The following is an 18,758-nucleotide window of genomic DNA, read 5'->3' as shown; positions in this document are numbered from 1 at the left end:
AAGAGAGAGCTGAAGGAGCAGTACCGGCAGGAGGAAGAGGAGGAGGTGGAGGTGGTGGAAGAGGAGGTGAAGAGGGCGGGTGGACCAGGGAGGGTCTCCACCCTACGACGATGGTGGAGGGAGGACATCGTCGGGTCACGAGAGGTAGGGAAAGAGGAGAAGCTCGAGGAGAGGACCAGAGAGAGAGAGAGAGAGAGAGAGAGAGAGAGAGAGAGAGAGAGAGAGAGTGAGAGAGAAAGATATTGAGAGAGGGAAAGAGGTGGAGGACGAGGACGACCAGGAGGAAAGGACGGTTCTCTCGAGAGGGCGAGAGAGGGGTGAAAAAGGAGAGCTAGCGAGTGAGAAAGAGAAAGAGAAAGAGAAGGAGAAAGAGAAAGAGAAAGAGAGAGAGATATCTGGACCCCACGTAGGAGACGTTCAATACTGTAGCAACAACGCAGAGCCAACGCCATTGGCTACCATTTTCTCTCTATACCTTCTAGGCATACACCTTATACTCTACTCCACTTCTCTTTCTCTTTCGCTCTTTCCTTTTGCTTGTTCTCTTTTCTCTTTCCCTTTCCTCGTCTTGCCACGCGTTCTCTTGGTCCACCCCCTTTCTCTCTCTTTTTCTCTCACGATCGCGATCGCATACCGAAATGAGTGGAGAAGAGGTAGAGAAATGAAGAGAGAGAGAGAGAGAGAGAGAGAGGGAGAGAAAAAAAGAATAAAAAACGCGATCACCGCCTTTCTTTCGAATCCGCGATGCGTATTCTCGAGAGAGGTTTCGGCCGATAACTTACGGCCATAGAAAATTGGATACGCGAACGAAACCGCGAGACTTCGTTGAAATCCGAATGAATCGATAGATTGCGAAGAAGACACTGCCGTTGATTTTTCCTGATTGATGTTTTGGGTCCGACGTCGATATAACACATTGTTATTCAATTATTCATAAATTTGTTTGGTAGATAATTAAAGTAACGTTAATGTAGCACATATATATATATATATATATATATATATATATATATATATTTTACATATAATATTTAATGAAGAGCTCTACGAAAAGTGTATAATTAAATTAAAATACACGTGAGTATCTACGTAAAGCTGATTTAATTTGATCGAAAATTTTCGGGAATAAAAACTTTTCAACTCACACGAAGTATGTTTAACAGCGAGAAAGAGGAATAGAGGAAAAGAAGAAAAAAAAATCGAGTGGCTCTCTTGTCGTAGTACTTGAAAAAAGAAAAAGAATTAAAAAGAAATAAAAAAAAGGAGAATTATCATGGTTCTCTACACATTTCGTCGGATCTCAAGCGTGATTCGATAATTACCACGATCTCGAGGGTCGCCCTTTCGTTCATTCCTACCATATGCTACGGATCGGTAAACCCTACAACCACAAATCCAAACTGCCGAATGTGAAACTTACCTTTGGATCATTCTTTACTTTTTTCTTTCTCCCTCTCTCTCTCTCTTTCTCTCTCTCTCCCATTCTTTCTCTCTCCCTCTCTTTTTCTCCCACAAAATTTTCGATATCACAGAATTGCGAGTTACTCTTCAAATTGCTCGCGCGTGTTTGATATTTTTTTATGAGTTTTGCTACAGCACGTTCGATGGTATTTAAACGTTCGTGAAACGAGATACCTATGCTGGTACCATGCCGAGAGAGATATACAATTTTATCATTTTATTACTAGAAAATTCGATATCGCGCGCGTGAAAGTATCTTTTTCCACGTGTAAGTATTTCATATGTATTTATAACCGCAACAATTGCAACTATCCAATGCAAATTAATAATCGTAACGCACTCTCATCCAGAAGAGAAACGGAGAAAAGTTTGGAAGTAAAATCGACATCGTTAATACAAAATTAAAATAAACTTTATTAAGTTTACAATGTCCTTATTAAAATACGGCTCATATGAATTTTCCAGTATCGGTTGATCACTTTTTAAACGACGTTTCGATATTAATGATCGAATATATTAATTGAAATTAACGAGGAAACAAATATGTATATGCATATAGAAACTAAAGGAATGTACGACTACCAAATATGGTAAGTATTCCGCATGTGATCGGATTATAAAAATTTAATAAACCGTAACTATTATTATTATTATTATTTTTAAGTTAATAATATACTTAAGATATATGAGAGTAAAATATCATTATTGGAACATGTACTAACGTGACAAAATAGTAATCTTTCTTTAATGTTTCTTTCTTTATTGACATCATAATTATTTTCAAGTCGATAATAAGATATCACAAAATTTTTACCGTTTTACACAATAAAATTTTTACCGTTTGAAAAAGATTTCTATCAAATAAATATATTTGTATCGAAAAATATAATCTCTTATATATCAATGATAGTCTCTCATAGATAGAAACACCAATCTAAATACGAATTTATTTTTTGCAAACGCGATCATAGACATTTATTAAAAAAGTAGATATTATATGTTAACGATAGATAAAATCGTGATATTAATAGATAATTCGTATATATATATAATGGATAACGCAAATGTCTCTATGAAATATGAACTTTTGAACGGTATCACTATGAATTATTAGTAAAAAAAAAAATTGCATCTTCAGTCTACTATATTACATGACGATCTTCTCTTTTTTTTTTACAATGTATATATACTTGACCTAATACATTTTTGTGCACATGTAATGCATATACGTAGCAATAGCTCACTCGGTGGTTTATATACATATTTTATCATTTCTTTTTACTATCATCCGATTTCTTACTTTCAGATTCTTTAATATTTATCAGGGATATCTCCTTTTTTTCATTCTTAGGGATAGAAATTAAAACCGCTCGTTTCGGTGGTCTTTGCAATATTGGTGTAGGTTTTATAATTTGTTTTGGTTCGGCTGAAAGTTGACGTTTCATTTCCTCCTGAGTAATTTTCTTTGTAAATTGAGTTATAAGCGGTACCTTTTTCTTATTTTTCTCATTATCTTTTTCCTGTTTCTCTAGCTTATCATTGCTATCCGAAATCTCACTTCTACGTTTAGGTGTTAAATTATATGTCCAACGATTCGGTAGGGTTAATTTTTCATCAACATCCAAATATTTCTTTCTAATATCCTCAGAAACGTACCAACATGCCTTCAAATGCATCTGCCCTTCTTCAGGACAGGACATCCACCTTCCTATTTCGCCGATCTTTTTCCCTAAGCTAGCTTTCGAGATCTGATTGTCTTTACTTACATTTTTCTTGTTCCAAAAAGTGAGGAACTCTTTTACTAGGAACTTTTTCCCATGGATATTTCCATGAATTAAACGAATCAAGTCGGCCAACGCTTCTGCCGGTACTTTCGTTTTCCTCGTATTTCCTGTGGTTTGGATTTTCAATGGTGTACCGCTATTGGTGTCAGTAATCTCTCTCATAGTGGACGGAAATACGACAGGTATTTGCGATACCCAAGCTTGTCGTGCTGTCAAAAACTCTACGACTTTCTTAGGAGCTAATAAAATAAAAAATAAATAATAATAATAAAAAAGAAATAAAAAAATAAAGAGAAAAAATAGAAAAACAAATTTTCATAATTTCTATGTAAATATTTCACGCAATAAAGATCAATTTCTACTCACTATTTTCAGGATAAATATTATCTGGACCAAGCCAAACACAACCGATTATTTTCGGTTTCAATTTGGACATTTTCGCCCTTCTTTCGGCCTCGAATTGTTCACCCAACAATTTCAACTTGAACTTCTGAGTTTCCGGTGTCTGAAAGATATATTTTATGAGTACAGGAGATATTCGTTCAGAATAGATAAATAATCATTCTGAAAATAGATAGGTAATCACGTTAAGAAAAATGTTTAAAAACTTACCATACTTTCGTCTTCCTCCTCATCAGGTCGGGCTTCCTCGTCGGACAAATATCTGAAAAAGACACACGTAATTATTAAAGAATATGATACCGTATCGTAAATGGCAGGGATACATAGAAGGGAACAATTTACGAGCTCGCTCATTGTCACTTGCTCGTAATAAAATCCACGAATTTTGTTTTTTTTTTTCTTTTTCAAATGACTTACCCGTGTGGTACCATGAATTCATTGTCAACATCATACTCATTGTCATCCGGATTTTCCTCATCTTTCTCATCTTCCGAACCATGTAAAGATTCTCCAGGCTCTTCTTCCTCCCATTCCTCATCGGAATCGACCTCGTAATCGAACCATTTCTAAAAATAGTCGATATCGAAATCACTTGATTAGATGTACATTTAAAAGTCAACTCCAATGACATTTTTTTTCGTGTATATATATATATATATATATATATATATATATATATATATATATATATAAAGTGTATTCCCATATTTAGCTAACTTATTTTCATACATGATTGAGGAATCCCACCATTATTATAGTCTATATACAATGAATAAGCAGGACGTTCGTATCAAAAGCGACTTCCTTGACGACCGATATCAAGTCTTCAAGCGACCAATTACAGTTGGCACGTGTTGTTCACTACGCTTTCGTTTTCTCTTCTTTACAGACAACAGAAGAGCACGCCGCGAACAATCAAGTCTGTCAAAATGTAAAGACGTTGTGAATATTTTCGGTTTAATATCTCTCGGATGATCGAACTTGAAATCTTCGCGATTGGTGACAACGAAAAGTGATTTGAACAATCTTTTTTATTATTACTATTATCAACATCAACATCAACATCATCATCATCATCATCATCATCATCATCATTGCAATTCTCTTATTCTTAAAGTAACTTGGTAGCTTAGAACGTAGCTATTTTGAACTTGTTCTACACAAGAATAGAAAACGTCGAACGAAGGAATCGATTCGATTAATAAGAAACAATAAGAGTCGAATATATCGAGATCGTTGGCGAGAAACGTTCCTTCGCCTAAAAGTCAATAAATTCTCGGCTCTCTCTCTCTCTCTCTCTCTCTCTCTCTCTCTCTCTTTCTCTCTCTCTCTCTCTCTCTCTCTCTCTCTCTCTCTCTCTCTCTCTCTCTTTACAACCGCGGCAAGGGAACCTTTGTCCGATAAATCAACGTCGATTTCATCCCTACGCGAGCATCAATTACAAGACCTTCTCGAGACATTAATTTATTGTTGGAGAGGAACGTAATCTACCGGCTCGTTGATATTATTCGTCGCCGGTTAGGAAGAAAGAAAAGAAGCGGGCATTTCGAAAAGTGTACTTTCGACAGGAAGACGGCAGAAAAACGAAGACGGAAACGAAGAAATTATAAGTGAAAGAAAAAGAGGCACTGTAGCAGCTTTCGGCAGCGATACGAGGTAACCGGTCCATCATATACATAAAAGAGTATTTATTATCACGTAGACAGGAATAGTCGCGCGCCATCACGTCGCTGATGCTCGACGTGTGGGCAAATATCGTAGATCGCTCATGTTCGTTAGTTCCGGATACGATAACTATTCATACGCAATGCGATAATACAACAGCGCATCTTTCTCGACTCAAATGGACTTTTTCGTAAAATTGAAGAAAAAAAAACATAAAAAAAAAGGAAGAAAATTAAAGAAGTAAACACAAAAATTCAATTTCACGATGAAAATCAATAGATTTTTTAAATTTATACCTTACAAATACACGTATAACGATTGCAAAAAAAATTGCAAAAAAATCATGCACTTCACGTTATTTCTATCGTTATCTATGCGTATTTCGATTACTAAACATGAATTAATTCGTTGATGAAGATACGAAATACGAATTGACGCCAAGAATTGATTGAAATTAATTATAAGGACTCTGAATTTTTTCTTATTTATCTTGACTTCGATATTTTTCGATATATTCTTTCATTAATATAGTACGAATAAATGACGAAAAATTATTTTTTTTCTCCTCTCTTTCTACACTCTTTACAAGATATCTTGTTATTTAATATATTTACCGTGATCTACCCAACTATAGTGCAATTCTTAAAACGTCGAACGAAACTTGTAACTATAATTAATTATTTTGAAAAAAGAAAAAACAAATAAAAAAATAGAAAAAAGTGTAAAAAGAAAGAAGAGATCTTGGTGCCTTTTTCGTGAACTTGACGCCTCTGGCCAGATCGGCAGAGCATGCCGTGAAAAATCCAAAACAGACGCTAACGCACGCACATATATACATACATATAGATACGTAATATCGAATACGGGGGCCCAGTCTTTCGGAGTGGGACTAATCGTAAAAGGAAAAAAAACGAGAGAGAGAGAGAAAGAGAGAGAGAGAGAGAGAGAGAGAGAGAGAGAGAAAGAGAGAGAAGAAAATGCACTTATCGAAGTAACGCGTAAACGTTTCGACTGTGCCTGCCGGAGGAGCGAGCCTCGTTATTTACAGCGTGTTGTCACCCAGCGGGCCATCTGTAATGGCTGTTATATGCCCCATTAAGATTATGGTCGTTGCTTCTCTTCGCGCGCACACACCGGCGATTAACTCTCTCTTTCTCTCTCTCTCTCTCTCTCTCTCTCTCTCTCTCTCTCTCTCTCTCTCTCTCTTTCTCTTTCTACAATCGTAACTGATTTATTTCCAAATATACCCAAGTCCTTCCTGAATTTTATTACGTGTTACGAAGCTAATAAAGTTCATGCTGACTCGCATTCGATCCGTCATCGTGGCGGGTCTCTTTTGAAAATTTTCCGATTTTTCTAATCATGGAGTTTTGACAAAAAAAAAAAAAAAAAAAAAAAAAAAAAAAAAAGAAAGAACCATAAAGAAAAAACTATTACGTATTACTATGCAAGATCATATAAAGCGATATTGGAAAATTTCTTTCAATAGAAACGATAAGAATAAATTATTTATTTGGGTTTATTCTTAGATATCGTTAATAAAGCGCGTCTTCCAATTGAACATTTACAACAAGTGAAAAAATAATAAAAAAGAAAACGAAAAAAAAAAGAAAAAAAAAGCGGTCGATTGTAAATCAATCCTTCGATATCTTCGTTCTCTGTTTCCTTCTCTATCATTCTCGATATATTATATTCTTTCAACGTGATCCTCTGTAATGCGCGATGAGGACGCGTTCTTTCTCTCTATAAAATGCGTCATTAGATAAATTAATATTATCTATACGAGCATAAATTTCGCAGAATGTCTGCTTATCAAAAAGTTGCGACGGTTGTCTATAAGGTTCCGGCGAATTCGATTAAATCAGATGTTTCAGATATTATGTATAGGAAATAAAAAGGAAAAGAAGAGAGAGAGAGAGAGAGAGAGAGAGAGAGAGAGAGAGAGAGAGGGAGGAAGGTAGAAAAGAAAATCGAAAACGAACATTATAATCGTATCTGGTCATTAAAAATGCACGAGGCAAGGGCGGTCCATGGGGGGATGGAAAAATTTCGAGAGCGAAAATTATCTCGAGAGTTTCTACGAGTAACTTCTCGAATTTCCAGTCGCACCGCGAAATAGGGAATAATTAATAATGCTCGCTGTTCTCGAGCATTGCGTTCTTTATAAAAAAAAAAAAAAGAAAAAAAAAGAAGAAGAAGATAAACAACAACAAAATTAGTCCATCCAAACGAACGAAACAGAAAAATGAAATGAACAAGTCATTCAATCAAATTGAAAAAAAAATATTTATAACCAATATCGCAATCAACGATGACGAAACGATCCACGTAAATAATCATTCTCAAACGATTTCGGTGTTCTGTGATCCATGAGTGTATTTTCTGACGACAATGTTAACGCGTGCCAATGAATTGCTTGACGTTATTAGTTCCCCCCCTCCTCTCTCTCTCTCTCCCACCTCTCTTTCTCTTTTCGTATCGTTGCTTGGTATCGTTCGATAGAGAATCGAAAAGGCGCCTAAATGCAATAGATCAGAGTAATCCAGTAAAGACATACCGCGGACGCGGTCAATCTCGCAGATAAACGACGGTGATAGACCGCCGTGCTGTGGTCTGTTTTTCATAACGTGGTAAGAGACCGCGATAACTATCGAGCAATGCACGCATATAAATCAAAATGATGAATAAGAAAGAAATGGAAAACAAAAAAAGGAAAAAGAAAGAAATAAGGAAAAAAAACCATAGGAGAAGTTTATTTTATCCTAGCAGAGAATCGAATATCCCCTTAAAAATAACAAAAACTAATTCTTTTCTGTCTTCCTATAAAAAAAGAAAAAAAAAAATCGATCGATCCTCTACTATTCTCATTCTTTTTCTTCTTTATACGAAAGTGCGAGCAAATAATATAAATATATACGTTATATCTAAGGTCAGCCTCCTTCAAACCGATAAACATATATAGTACATGGAAGCAAATTCCTGGTGGCCACTGACTTCGCTGACACTTTATCATGACTCAAGCCCCTCGAAGTCGCTCTAGGTCAAAGCCATTGCCATTTCGAGACGAACAATCGTCGATGAAGATACAATATATAGAGAGTGTGAGCTCCTTGGAAAATCTTAGTAAAACTCGTGACAGTATCCTTGACAATGAAAGTTGTTATGCGATCAAGAAAGCTAATGATTACTGTATCTTCGTTTCTATTGGTATGTTAAATTTGACGATAAGATCGAATTATTTAGTTTGTGTACGATCAGGTATGGCAAGGAATAAAAACAAACAAGTGAAACTATTTATAAAAGATACGACGAGATGAGTTGCCACATATGTAAGTTTTTTTTCTAACAAAAAAAAAAAGAAAGAAAGAAAAAAAAAGAAAGAAAAAAGAAAAGAAAAAAAAAAGGAAATATTATGACTTTTGCGTGTCGCAAAAGTTGATGGTCGCGAGAGGACGATTAGCAAGCAAGGGAAGGATAAATGATACTCGTAAATAAACGAACGATGACGGAATAAAATAGCGAGGAACGAGAGCTGTATCTGGACCGGTACGGTTCTGGAGATCGGTGTGCTTTCTCGATCCCTTGGGAAGGAACGACAGTGACACGGCACCGGCTGGCACAGCGGCGATTATCTCTCGAGTCGTGTGCGATGACAACGCAAGCACTACACGTCGTCTTCGATCTGCCGATCGACAGTCTGAAAACGATCCTCGACGACGAAGGTACACGTGCGAGCTCCAACAAGATCGATCATTTGTCTATCCTCGATTAGTGTATGTGTGTATAAACATTCACATATGTGTGAGACCGAGAATCGGATACCAAAGATACCGGTTTTTCTATTTTGCACACAACATAATCAAGCAAATCGTAGTCAATGCGAATCACGAAGTAATAACTTCGTCGTAATAATAACCAGTCGAAACTACTCACGTTACGTTATTAAATTTTTTATCTTTCATACTTTCTCGATCGTGTTAATATTTTCTTGCTTTGTCTTTCAAGAATTTCAACTATTATCACGAAATGTACGATCACCACTGGCTATTATTGTTTAGTTGGTCTTGGTCGTTGGCAAAAAAGATTGTATAGCTTGATACTAAATAATAAATTATTTTCGATCGAGGATAAAATTTACGATCTCCTCCTTCTTCTCTTCTCTTTTTTTTTCTTCTTCTGAAAGTTTGTGGAGGATCGATCTATCGTTATGATCGAGGAAACTTTGATGTTCGACGTAAGTATCGAAACGAGATTTTGGAAACATTTTAACGCGTGTATCTTAATGTGGCGTCGTATATTAACTTTTTTGCTTTCTATTATCTTATGATAATTTGCGATAAAATTCAATTTTAATTCGATACGTAAGGTTCATTGAATGAATTAATGTCTTTATCGTAATGCGTGTAATACAGTACGCGATTGTCAGTGCTTATTTTGCAACTCTCTGATTCATACATTTTCACGTTCATGTATCTAAACTTTGTTCTTTGACTCGTCAATCTATTATTATTCGATCTAACTAATGTTTTTTTTTAATCATTTAGATGGCAGATGAGCTATTATTTTCTGCTTTGGGATTAACGACGGATATAAACTTCGATAGACCACTATCGTCACCCTCTGTATCGAATCTACCCTCCGAATATGAATCCTCTTGCAGGACTCCTTTGAGCGATGATTCAGAAAATATCGACAATCATGCAATATCTTTGACGACACCAGTTGAATGTTATACAGAATTAACGTGTTCTCCGAAGGATTCCTGGAACGATTGGATGACAAACACATCTACATCTTCCTCGGGTAAGATTATTGTTAATTAATTATTTTTATTCATCGATACGTTTTTCTAATTATTCATGTATACGAATATAGCCCCTAGGAGAAAGGCAACACTCAATACTTCGTGAATAATTGTATTGGCGAGTGTATATCATCGGTAACTTGATGCTAAAAACTTGAACTAGTTTTTTATTGTTAGATGGCGTTCGCCATCATTATCATCAACGAATTATAAAGTGATCGTCTTCAGGCGCGATATTTAAAAAATTAAATAAATAATTGTAAATCAGTATAAATAATTTTTTTAACATTTCAATTATCTTTGAATCATATCAATTTACCTAGAAATGAGAGATTATATATTTTCTGTGAAACGATAAATAAATGCAACTTTATTTTTTGTCTGTAATTAAAAAAGACCAAAAATCTCATGAATTACATTCGTACAGGTTGTTTGAGCGAATTGAGCGAATTAGATTCTGAATTGGAGTGGTGCTTGGACAGAACTTGGAACTCTGGTCTTCCTGAAAGAACACCACTTTGTACGGCAGGATGCGAAGGATTTTTACATTTACCTTTGCCAAATCCACAACAAATATTCAATAATGATGAACCATTGCTTGTACTTGGTATCGATTTAAGGACATTAGAAAATACATTAGGACCGGAGGAAATAGGTAACGAAATATTATAATTTGAAAGAATCTCTTAAATTTGAAACCTTTAAGAATATATATATATATATATATATATATATATATATATATATATATAAAATTATTGGATTTTAGTTACAGATTATAATAATAATCAGTTAGAAGAGAGTCTACTTATTTCATCAGCAGCTACAGCCGCATTGGCCACTCATGATTACACTAATCGTAATTTGGCTAATGCAGCAGAGGATAGATGTTTTCCATGTACTTACCAAGGCTGTTTAAAGGTATTAGACATATAATTAAGATCTTTAAGATAAGCGAAAAGTATAGTTTGATTTCGATAACATGATCTTTTTTCTTTTTAATAGGTCTACGCTAAAGCGTCTCACTTAAAAGCTCATCTACGTCGTCATACAGGAGAAAAACCATTCGCTTGTACATGGTCAGGTTGCGGATGGCGTTTTAGTCGATCAGACGAATTGGCGAGGCATAGACGATCACATTCGGGAGTGAAACCCTATCCTTGCGAAATGTGTTCGAAAAGATTCGCACGTAGCGATCACTTAGCAAAACATCGTAAGGTGCATAGGAAAAATACTTATCCATTGTTTCAAAATGGACGTGGATTTCGTAGTGGAAAAACAAACGTACTACCAGAGATTTAGTGAATTCTCAATCCAAAGATAATTTCATTAGGAGTTGACTTGACACGAAAAGAAATAGAATCTTGAAGTGTAGAAAGAAATAGAATCAGTGTAAAAAGAAATAGAATCTTAAAGAAATGAAGATCTTAAAATATAAGTAATACCTCATCCGATTATTACATCGTGTCTTTTATGAAGAGCTTTAAAAATTCGCATTATAAAATAAATTTAAAGAAGATTCTTTACTCACCGCATCTTTCGAAAATGGTCGACGAGGATTTATATTATTGCTTTGTTTTCTCCAAGTTCCCCAATATGGTGGTCGACGATTTTCATGAAATTGTAATAATTTTGGCCGATTTTTATCCATGACAACTTCAGGCTGGAAGACTACACTCGATTTACTATCATTCTCTTCTTCATCTGTGCCATAATCATTAAAAGACAAATAAATATTTTTTGAATAAATTAATTACCACATTGAATTATTATTGTTTTTTTTTTACCTAATACAATTATATCATCATCCTTTGCTTCAAGTGGCCAAGTTTTTTCAGATTTATGTGTAATAATTTTTTTAGCTTTCATTTCTGCAAGATACAAATCATTATTTTTTGCTCTCCCACTTTTAAACTTATCGTCTAGCAATAAAATTTCATTTTTTTTTAATCTTCTTCTAGAAATTGGTGCAATCCTCATATCTGCTTTAATCTCAAAAGGCATGAAAGTTTGTACGTTCGTATTACTCTCCTCCTCTGCATTTTTAATTTCCTGCTTTTTAGGAACGAAAAAGCTAGCAAAATTTGAAGCTGCTTTTTGCTTTTTACGTTCGGATTCTAATTTCTCTTCTTCTTTTTTTTTCCTCTCTTCTTCTTTAGCTTCTTCCCTTTTACGACGTTCTTGCTCTTTTGCTTCTTTCTCTTTCTGTTTTTGTCTAAAAAAAAATACCTTTCGTAATTATTCTATATACAAATATGTATGTGACTTCGTTTTACAAAATGAAGCAATTTGGTACGTACTCCATTTCCATTTGTTTTTTAAGTTCTTTTTGTTCTCTTTCTTTTTTCTTCTGTTCACGTTCTGCTTTTTCCTTTTCTTCTTTCTCTTTCTGCTTTTTTTCCTTTTCCTTTCGTCTATTCTTCCGTTCTTCCTCACGTCTTCTTTCTTTTTCCTGAATGACAACAATTACATATGTATATAGATAAAGAATATTACAAAATATACATAATGTTACAGAAACGATAAAGGTCTAAAAATAATTTGAATTATCATCACGATTATACATTACCATTCTTAACTTTTCCTTTTCTTTACGTTTTTTAGCACCTTCATCTACTCGCAATTGCTTTGGCGTAACTTTTTTATTTCTCTTAACGTCTGTACTTTTTGATGTTTCTGTTGGCGTTTTTAAAGTGTTTTTACTTTTAACTTTGTCATGCTGCATAAATTTCTCTTTTATCTCTTCTTCTTCATTCGATATTTCTATTAATTCCACATCAGTTTTACTGCTACATGATGTGTTACTTTCATTAGGGATTATATTATCCACATCGGAATCTTCTAGTGATTCTCCCTTAGTTGTAACCTTTACAATCTTGGGAATTTTACATTCCTCTGGAGATTCTAATTTTCTTTTTTTTGAAAAAACATTATTTGATACTGTTTTAGGAGATGACACTTCAAATGTTAAGCGTGCTGTAATAAATATAAATGAATATTCATTTGAATCATAATGTATTTCTAATAGAGCAAAAAAATATAGAATTTCATAAACAATAAAAATATTGAATAACTATATGTTATTTTTACCTTGTTTCAACTTTCTCACTTTCGAAGGGGTGACCTTTTCGATAATACAATCATCTTGCATATCCATTACTTAAACGTTTCTTTATCTCTGAACAAACAGGAAAGTTGAAAATGAAATACATTTCTGTGACTTATTAAAACATTATACCAGTTAAATAATATTTAATATATCTTAATTTTTTACCTTCACTTCAATTGCGCAATAGTAATTTGTTTATTAATACATAGTACGCTTGATAATATCAGTAAAACGAATCTACCAATGGAGCGGTATAACCTAATTAAAAATTTTGTAATTGCACTATTATAAACTATAAAATTATTATATTTGAATAATAAGGCACTAATTAATACATCTATGTAATATTAAAAAGAGATATAAAATATACAAATTCAATTATCTATTATGAAAAAGGTGCAAACTCCGCATTGCTTTCCTTCACAACAAAATCCGCGGGAAAATGTAAAAGGAAAATCACTATACGTATTTCCTCCATACAGTTTTGAAAAATACCACTAAAATTAAGTATCTAGATTCTTATATATCTAAATATAGACCAATCATTAACTCCATGAGAGACATTCACCAATAGAAATTTATCTAGAACGTTGATAAGTGCTACCAACATTATTTCTACAAAATTCTTATTGGAAGCGAAATATTTTCACTAAGTGAAGAATATTTTTTTATTGTATATAAAAGATAATGTTATTCTATGGTAACAATTTTTTTATTATTTTATACTATTTTTTTATTATTTTATATTTGAAAATAAATAAAATGTAAAACGTTAAAATAAAAAGTTATATTACGTTACATATAAAAATAGGTTATACCATAAATTAATTGTATCGTTTATTATTCTTATGCTCTTTCATGTTTTAAAAATGTAAAATCCGTTTATAGATGATTTTAGTAATAAATGTAATAATAATTAATTATATATATATCAATACATAAATATAATATATATAATAATCTGACATTCAAAAGTTATTCTATCTAGAAATAATAGAGAATAGAATGGAACAAATAAGTAATGTTTTTGCTAAAGTAAGTTTATCAAATATATCTATTAGATTTTTACAAAAACATAGGTCAAACTATACGACTTTTAAAACATTTACAGTTAAATATAGTTTATACGTATGTACTTTAATTATGAATATTCGTATGTACTTCGTATATAAAAAGGATTATTAACATTTTCTTAAATAGCACGCAGGTGTTTTATATGCTTTTTATGAATACTTAATGATAGAGATTTTGCTAAGTCACATAAGAAAAACAAATTATCTTGTATACGAAACATGATGTATGCCACTGTAATGACGAGTTATAATAAAAACAAAAATTGCTAATTATACCACTTTTAATTATGTTATGATTATATGATCGATTTACATACTTGCTATGAATATTTTTAAAATCGAATATACGTAATCCCATGGTTTTTTGCAATCACTATCTTAATAAAAAAAATCATTGAAATACGACGTTTTTACTTAAAATAATATTTTGATAATAAATATAGGATAAGAAATCATTAAAAAAAAAAAAGGTATTTATATTGTATTCATAAACTTAAAATATTTTCAAATACTTTCACACGTAAAATGATGTAATATATGACATATATTCCATCATTTATTTTATATGTATATACACGAATTCATATTATATACATATATATATATATATATATATATATATATATATATATATATAATTTAATTTTAACGTTTTATATTTAATTTATTTTTAAATATAAAATAATAAAAAAATAGTATAAAATAATAAAAAAATTGTTACCATAGAATAACATTATCTTTTATATACAATAAAAAAATATTCTTCACTTAGTGAAAATATTTCACTTCCAATGAAAATTTTGTAGAAATAATGTTGGTAGCACTTATCAACGTTCTAGACAAATTTCTATTGGTGAATGTCTCTCATGGAGTTGATGATTGGTCTATATTTAGATATATAAGAATCTAGATACTTAATTTTAGTGGTATTTTTCAAAACTCTATGGAGGAAATACGTATAGTGATTTTCCTTTTACATTTTCCCGCGGATTTTGTTGTGAAGGAAAGCAATGCGGTGTTTGCACCTTTTTCATAATAGATAATTGAATTTGTATATTTTATATCTCTTTTTAATATTACATAGATGTATTAATTAGTGCCTTATTATTCAAATATAATAATTTTATAGTTTATAATAGTGCAAATAAAACAAAATTTTTAATTAGGTTATACCGCTCCATTGGTAGATTCGTTTTACTGATATTATCAAGCGTACTATGTATTAATAAACAAATTACTATTGCGCAATTGAAGTGAAGGTAAGAAATTAAAATATATTAAATATTATTTAACTGGTATAATCTTTTAATAAATTACAAAAATGTATTTCATTTTCAACTTCTCTGTTTGTTCAGAAATAAAGAAACGTTTAAGTAATGGATATGTAAGATGATTGTATTATCGAAAAGGTCATCTCTTCAAAAACAAGAAAGTTGATATAAATAAATAAGGTATAACTATCATATAGTTATTTAACTCTTTTATTGTTTATGAAATTCTATATTTTTTTTATTCTATTAGAAATACATGATGATTCAAATGAATATTCATTTATATTTATTACAGCACGCTTAACATTTGAAGTGTCATCTCCTAAAACAATATCAAATAATGTTTTTTCAAAAAAAAGAAAATTAAAATCTTCAGAGGAATGTAAAATTTCCAAGATTGTAAAGGTTACAACTAAGGGAGAATCACTAGAAGATTATGATGTGGATAATATAATCCTTAATGAAAGTAACACATCATGTAGCAGTAAAACTGATGTGGAATTAATAGAAATATCGAATGAAGAAGAAGAGATAAAAGAGAAATTTATGCAGCATGACAAAGTTATAGATAATAATGTCAAATTTAAAAGATTTTCGAAAATGAAAAAGAAAGAGTCTCATAAAACAGATTTTAACAAAATTCTTTACAAAGACAAGTAAAACATATGATAAAAATATAAGCGTAGATGATAATATAAAAGAAAAAGCAGAACAACGTGATATTGCTTCTGTTCAAAATTTACATGAGAACTTTGATGAATATTCAAATGTAACAGATAATGATATATTAGCAATTAAAATAAATAATTTTGAAATATCTTACAAATATTACCAAAAATGATAAATTATATGTCGATTCTGATTCTGAAATAGATGTTTCTCCAGATAATGAAGATAATAATATGAAAGAATCAGAAAATAAGGAAGCCATAAGTCATAATATCAAAGGCTTAAAAAGACTAACATAAGCAACAGGGAATACAAATGTTATAAAAAATAAAAAATTTACTCCAAAGCGATTGCAGAAAGAAGAAAATGCTATATATATATAATATATAATGTATAATATATATATATAATATATAATATAATATATATAATATGTAATATAATATATATTATAATATAATATATATATAATATATAATATATATATAATATATAATATAATATATATTATAATATAATATATATTATAATATAATATATATATATATAGACACACACACACACACATACATTAACTTATCATTAACCTATATGATCTATACATGACCTGTGTGGCCCTCTTCTTCATTGGGAGTGGTTCTCGATATTCGTGTTCCACGTGATAAAAATAATGCTCGTGCTTCTTGGAGTTCTTTCATAGAATGATTATTACTCCTACAAGTGCTTCGTCGTTGAAACGTTAAAAAATCTCTAGATATTAATGGAAATGACTTATAAATAAAGAAAATATAAACAGATTTCTTTGCTTTGCGTTATAAATGATTTTTTTTTTTTTCTTTATTATCACGAACGTTACCTGGGGTAATAATTTTTCCTCTGCCGTTGCGGCCAAAGATGAAAGGCACCGTATATCAATGGATTCACCAAACTGTTGCTCATACCAAAGAAAAAGATTGCACTTTGAAGATCTTCGCTCAGCTAAAAATAAAAAATAGATCATCAAATCCGTCAATAAAATGATCTTTCCAAATGAAATATACGTTATCACTTACGTGTTCGTCGGGATTAAGAAACATAAATATTATCATCATCGTGTAATATGGTGTCCACCAAAGGACAAACGCAGCAACTATGACAACACTGATACGCAACGATTTCGTTTTCGCACGGTGTAATAATTTTCGTCTATTAATATCACTATTCGTACGTTGCAAATTATTGTTGATTAATTCTGACTTAAATGCTTTTTCACTTTCTGAAAAGATAATGATAAGAAATAATTAATCATTGATCGAATAGATGAATTATACTTTGGTATAAAAATCTATACTAAAATTCGTTACTTACTCGATATTGTAATTACCGTTGAAACGTACGTGGTAATTAAAATGGCAAGTGGTAAAAGGAACATGAAAAATATGCTAAACATAGCATACAACTGTTCTTGCCATGGTTCCGTATAAAATCCATGCGTCACACATTGTATGAACTCCTCAACAAAAGGTCCGCGTGCCACGTGAAAGATAACTATCTGTCGACATAGTGTTTGAAAATTATATATGTATATATACACATATATTCGTAAAGAAAGAAAAATATATATATATATATATTAAAATAAACACGTCCTTGAAGATAGATGTGAGTTTTGATCGAATAAGGATCATTCTCCCTCTCTTTCTCTTTCTGCTTAGTTACAAACATCGGACGATCATAGATAAACAAACGAGTCGTCTGACTCGTCGTTCGACTTTCCTCTCTTACTAAAATAAGTAATGTTTTGGTTTCATTCTCTAAATTTAAAATTCATCGTGTATAGCACGTAATATCCGGAGAGATATCGTTAAAACATGAAGTGAAGCTTACAAAGAAGTAAAAGAGTTCGAAAGAATTGCCAAACGTTCTCTGACGTTTTACTTGTCGAGGTAATCTTTACCTTTGATACACATTTCATTGTCTCCCGTTTTTTCTGTAGTTTTGCAAGCTTCAGACACAGTTTATTTTCTTCTTAAGATATCCCGACTTGTTTGAGATATTTCGATCATTCATACGTTATGCACCTGACGCCGCGATTGATTCCTCGAGATTTTATCAATGATCTGTTTGTCTGTAGACATTGAGAATTGGCGCCCTTTTGTCTGCACAATTATCCATTTATGGATAAAGTTGCTCGGCTCTTTCATACACATACACACAAACACTATTTCTCTTTCTTATCGATACATAATATTCCGAACGACTCTGAAACTTTCTTTTAAATAAGACAAGAATTTAAATATTTAGCATATATTAAAATACATGGAATAAGCAAGATTATCAATAAAAATAATTCCAATACAGGGTAACATTCTCGAAAGTTTACATAGTCCTTCAATGTCTTGACCTTTCAACATGGTGATTTTAACGGCCAAGACCTTGGCTCTAGTGATCTCGGCTATCAAAGAGCTGCGAGAGATGAAAGGTTCGACGTCGCGAGAAATTTTAAATTACATCACGTCTACCTACAGCATACCATTAGAA

At 32.0% G+C, this 18,758-nt stretch overlaps 3 protein-coding genes and 1 long non-coding RNA gene across 9 annotated transcripts in view; 2 read left to right on the top strand and 2 right to left on the bottom strand.

The window, feature by feature from the left end:
• Positions 1-1,851: 1,851 nt before the first annotated feature.
• Positions 1,852-13,663, bottom strand: LOC124425501 (chromatin assembly factor 1 subunit A-B). Its single transcript, XM_046965896.1, has 10 exons — positions 13,391-13,663; positions 13,207-13,294; positions 12,686-13,092; positions 12,417-12,568; positions 11,904-12,331; positions 11,648-11,820; positions 4,065-4,213; positions 3,858-3,909; positions 3,612-3,750; positions 1,852-3,484 (listed from the first exon to the last, which is right to left on the bottom strand). Exons 2-10 carry the CDS (start codon positions 13,271-13,273, stop codon positions 2,730-2,732), a joined length of 2,322 nt encoding a protein of 773 aa, XP_046821852.1. The 5' UTR covers positions 13,274-13,294; positions 13,391-13,663; the 3' UTR covers positions 1,852-2,729.
• LOC124425502 (Wilms tumor protein homolog) lies at positions 4,373-11,588 on the top strand. 5 transcript variants are annotated; one of them, XM_046965902.1, is made up of 5 exons: positions 4,373-4,659; positions 9,857-10,115; positions 10,544-10,771; positions 10,886-11,037; positions 11,122-11,588. In XM_046965902.1, exons 2-5 carry the CDS (start codon positions 9,857-9,859, stop codon positions 11,416-11,418), a joined length of 936 nt encoding a protein of 311 aa, XP_046821858.1. In that variant the 5' UTR covers positions 4,373-4,659; the 3' UTR covers positions 11,419-11,588. The 5 variants fall into 5 exon arrangements, with proteins under 5 accessions (XP_046821858.1, XP_046821855.1, XP_046821857.1 ...); XM_046965899.1 differs by having other exon boundaries at positions 4,374-5,303; XM_046965901.1 differs by lacking the exon at positions 4,373-4,659 and adding an exon at positions 6,768-9,034.
• Positions 13,664-15,262: 1,599 nt separating the features above from the next.
• LOC124425406 lies at positions 15,263-16,643 on the top strand. The gene is made up of 3 exons (XR_006942500.1): positions 15,263-15,557; positions 15,654-15,749; positions 15,865-16,643. It is a non-coding gene; the product is annotated as an uncharacterized LOC124425406 (long non-coding RNA).
• A 100-nt stretch (positions 16,644-16,743) lies between these two features.
• LOC124425569 (gonadotropin-releasing hormone receptor) overlaps positions 16,744-18,758 on the bottom strand; it is a 4,688-nt gene continuing 2,673 nt past the window's right edge. For both annotated transcript variants that reach the window (XM_046966082.1, XM_046966083.1), the window contains 4 exons: positions 17,586-17,769; positions 17,291-17,493; positions 17,095-17,216; positions 16,744-16,988 (listed from right to left, as the gene is read on the bottom strand). In XM_046966082.1, coding sequence (XP_046822038.1) covers positions 16,835-16,988; positions 17,095-17,216; positions 17,291-17,493; positions 17,586-17,769 — 663 coding nt within the window. In that variant the 3' untranslated portion in view covers positions 16,744-16,834. The remainder of the gene's footprint in view (positions 16,989-17,094; positions 17,217-17,290; positions 17,494-17,585; positions 17,770-18,758) is intronic.

This window comes from Vespa crabro, chromosome 7 (assembly GCF_910589235.1).
Source record: "Vespa crabro chromosome 7, iyVesCrab1.2, whole genome shotgun sequence".
NCBI classification, from domain to species: domain Eukaryota; kingdom Metazoa; phylum Arthropoda; class Insecta; order Hymenoptera; family Vespidae; genus Vespa; species Vespa crabro.
This window is presented reverse-complemented; position numbering and strand designations above follow the sequence as displayed.

Coding starts and splice junctions, on each gene's coding strand:
- LOC124425502 (XM_046965898.1), top strand. CDS start 9,520: ATGATCGAGGAAACTTTGATGTTCGAC. Junction 10,116..10,543: donor CACATCTACATCTTCCTCGG/GTAAGATTATTG, acceptor ACATTCGTACAG/GTTGTTTGAGCGAATTGAGC. Junction 11,038..11,121: donor CTTACCAAGGCTGTTTAAAG/GTATTAGACATA, acceptor TCTTTTTAATAG/GTCTACGCTAAAGCGTCTCA.
- LOC124425501 (XM_046965896.1), bottom strand. CDS start 13,273: ATGGATATGCAAGATGATTGTATTATCGAAAAGGTCACCCCTTCGAAA. Junction 13,093..13,206: donor AGTGAGAAAGTTGAAACAAG/GTAAAAATAACA, acceptor TATTTATTACAG/CACGCTTAACATTTGAAGTG. Junction 3,485..3,611: donor TAATATTTATCCTGAAAATA/GTGAGTAGAAAT, acceptor TTATTTTATTAG/CTCCTAAGAAAGTCGTAGAG.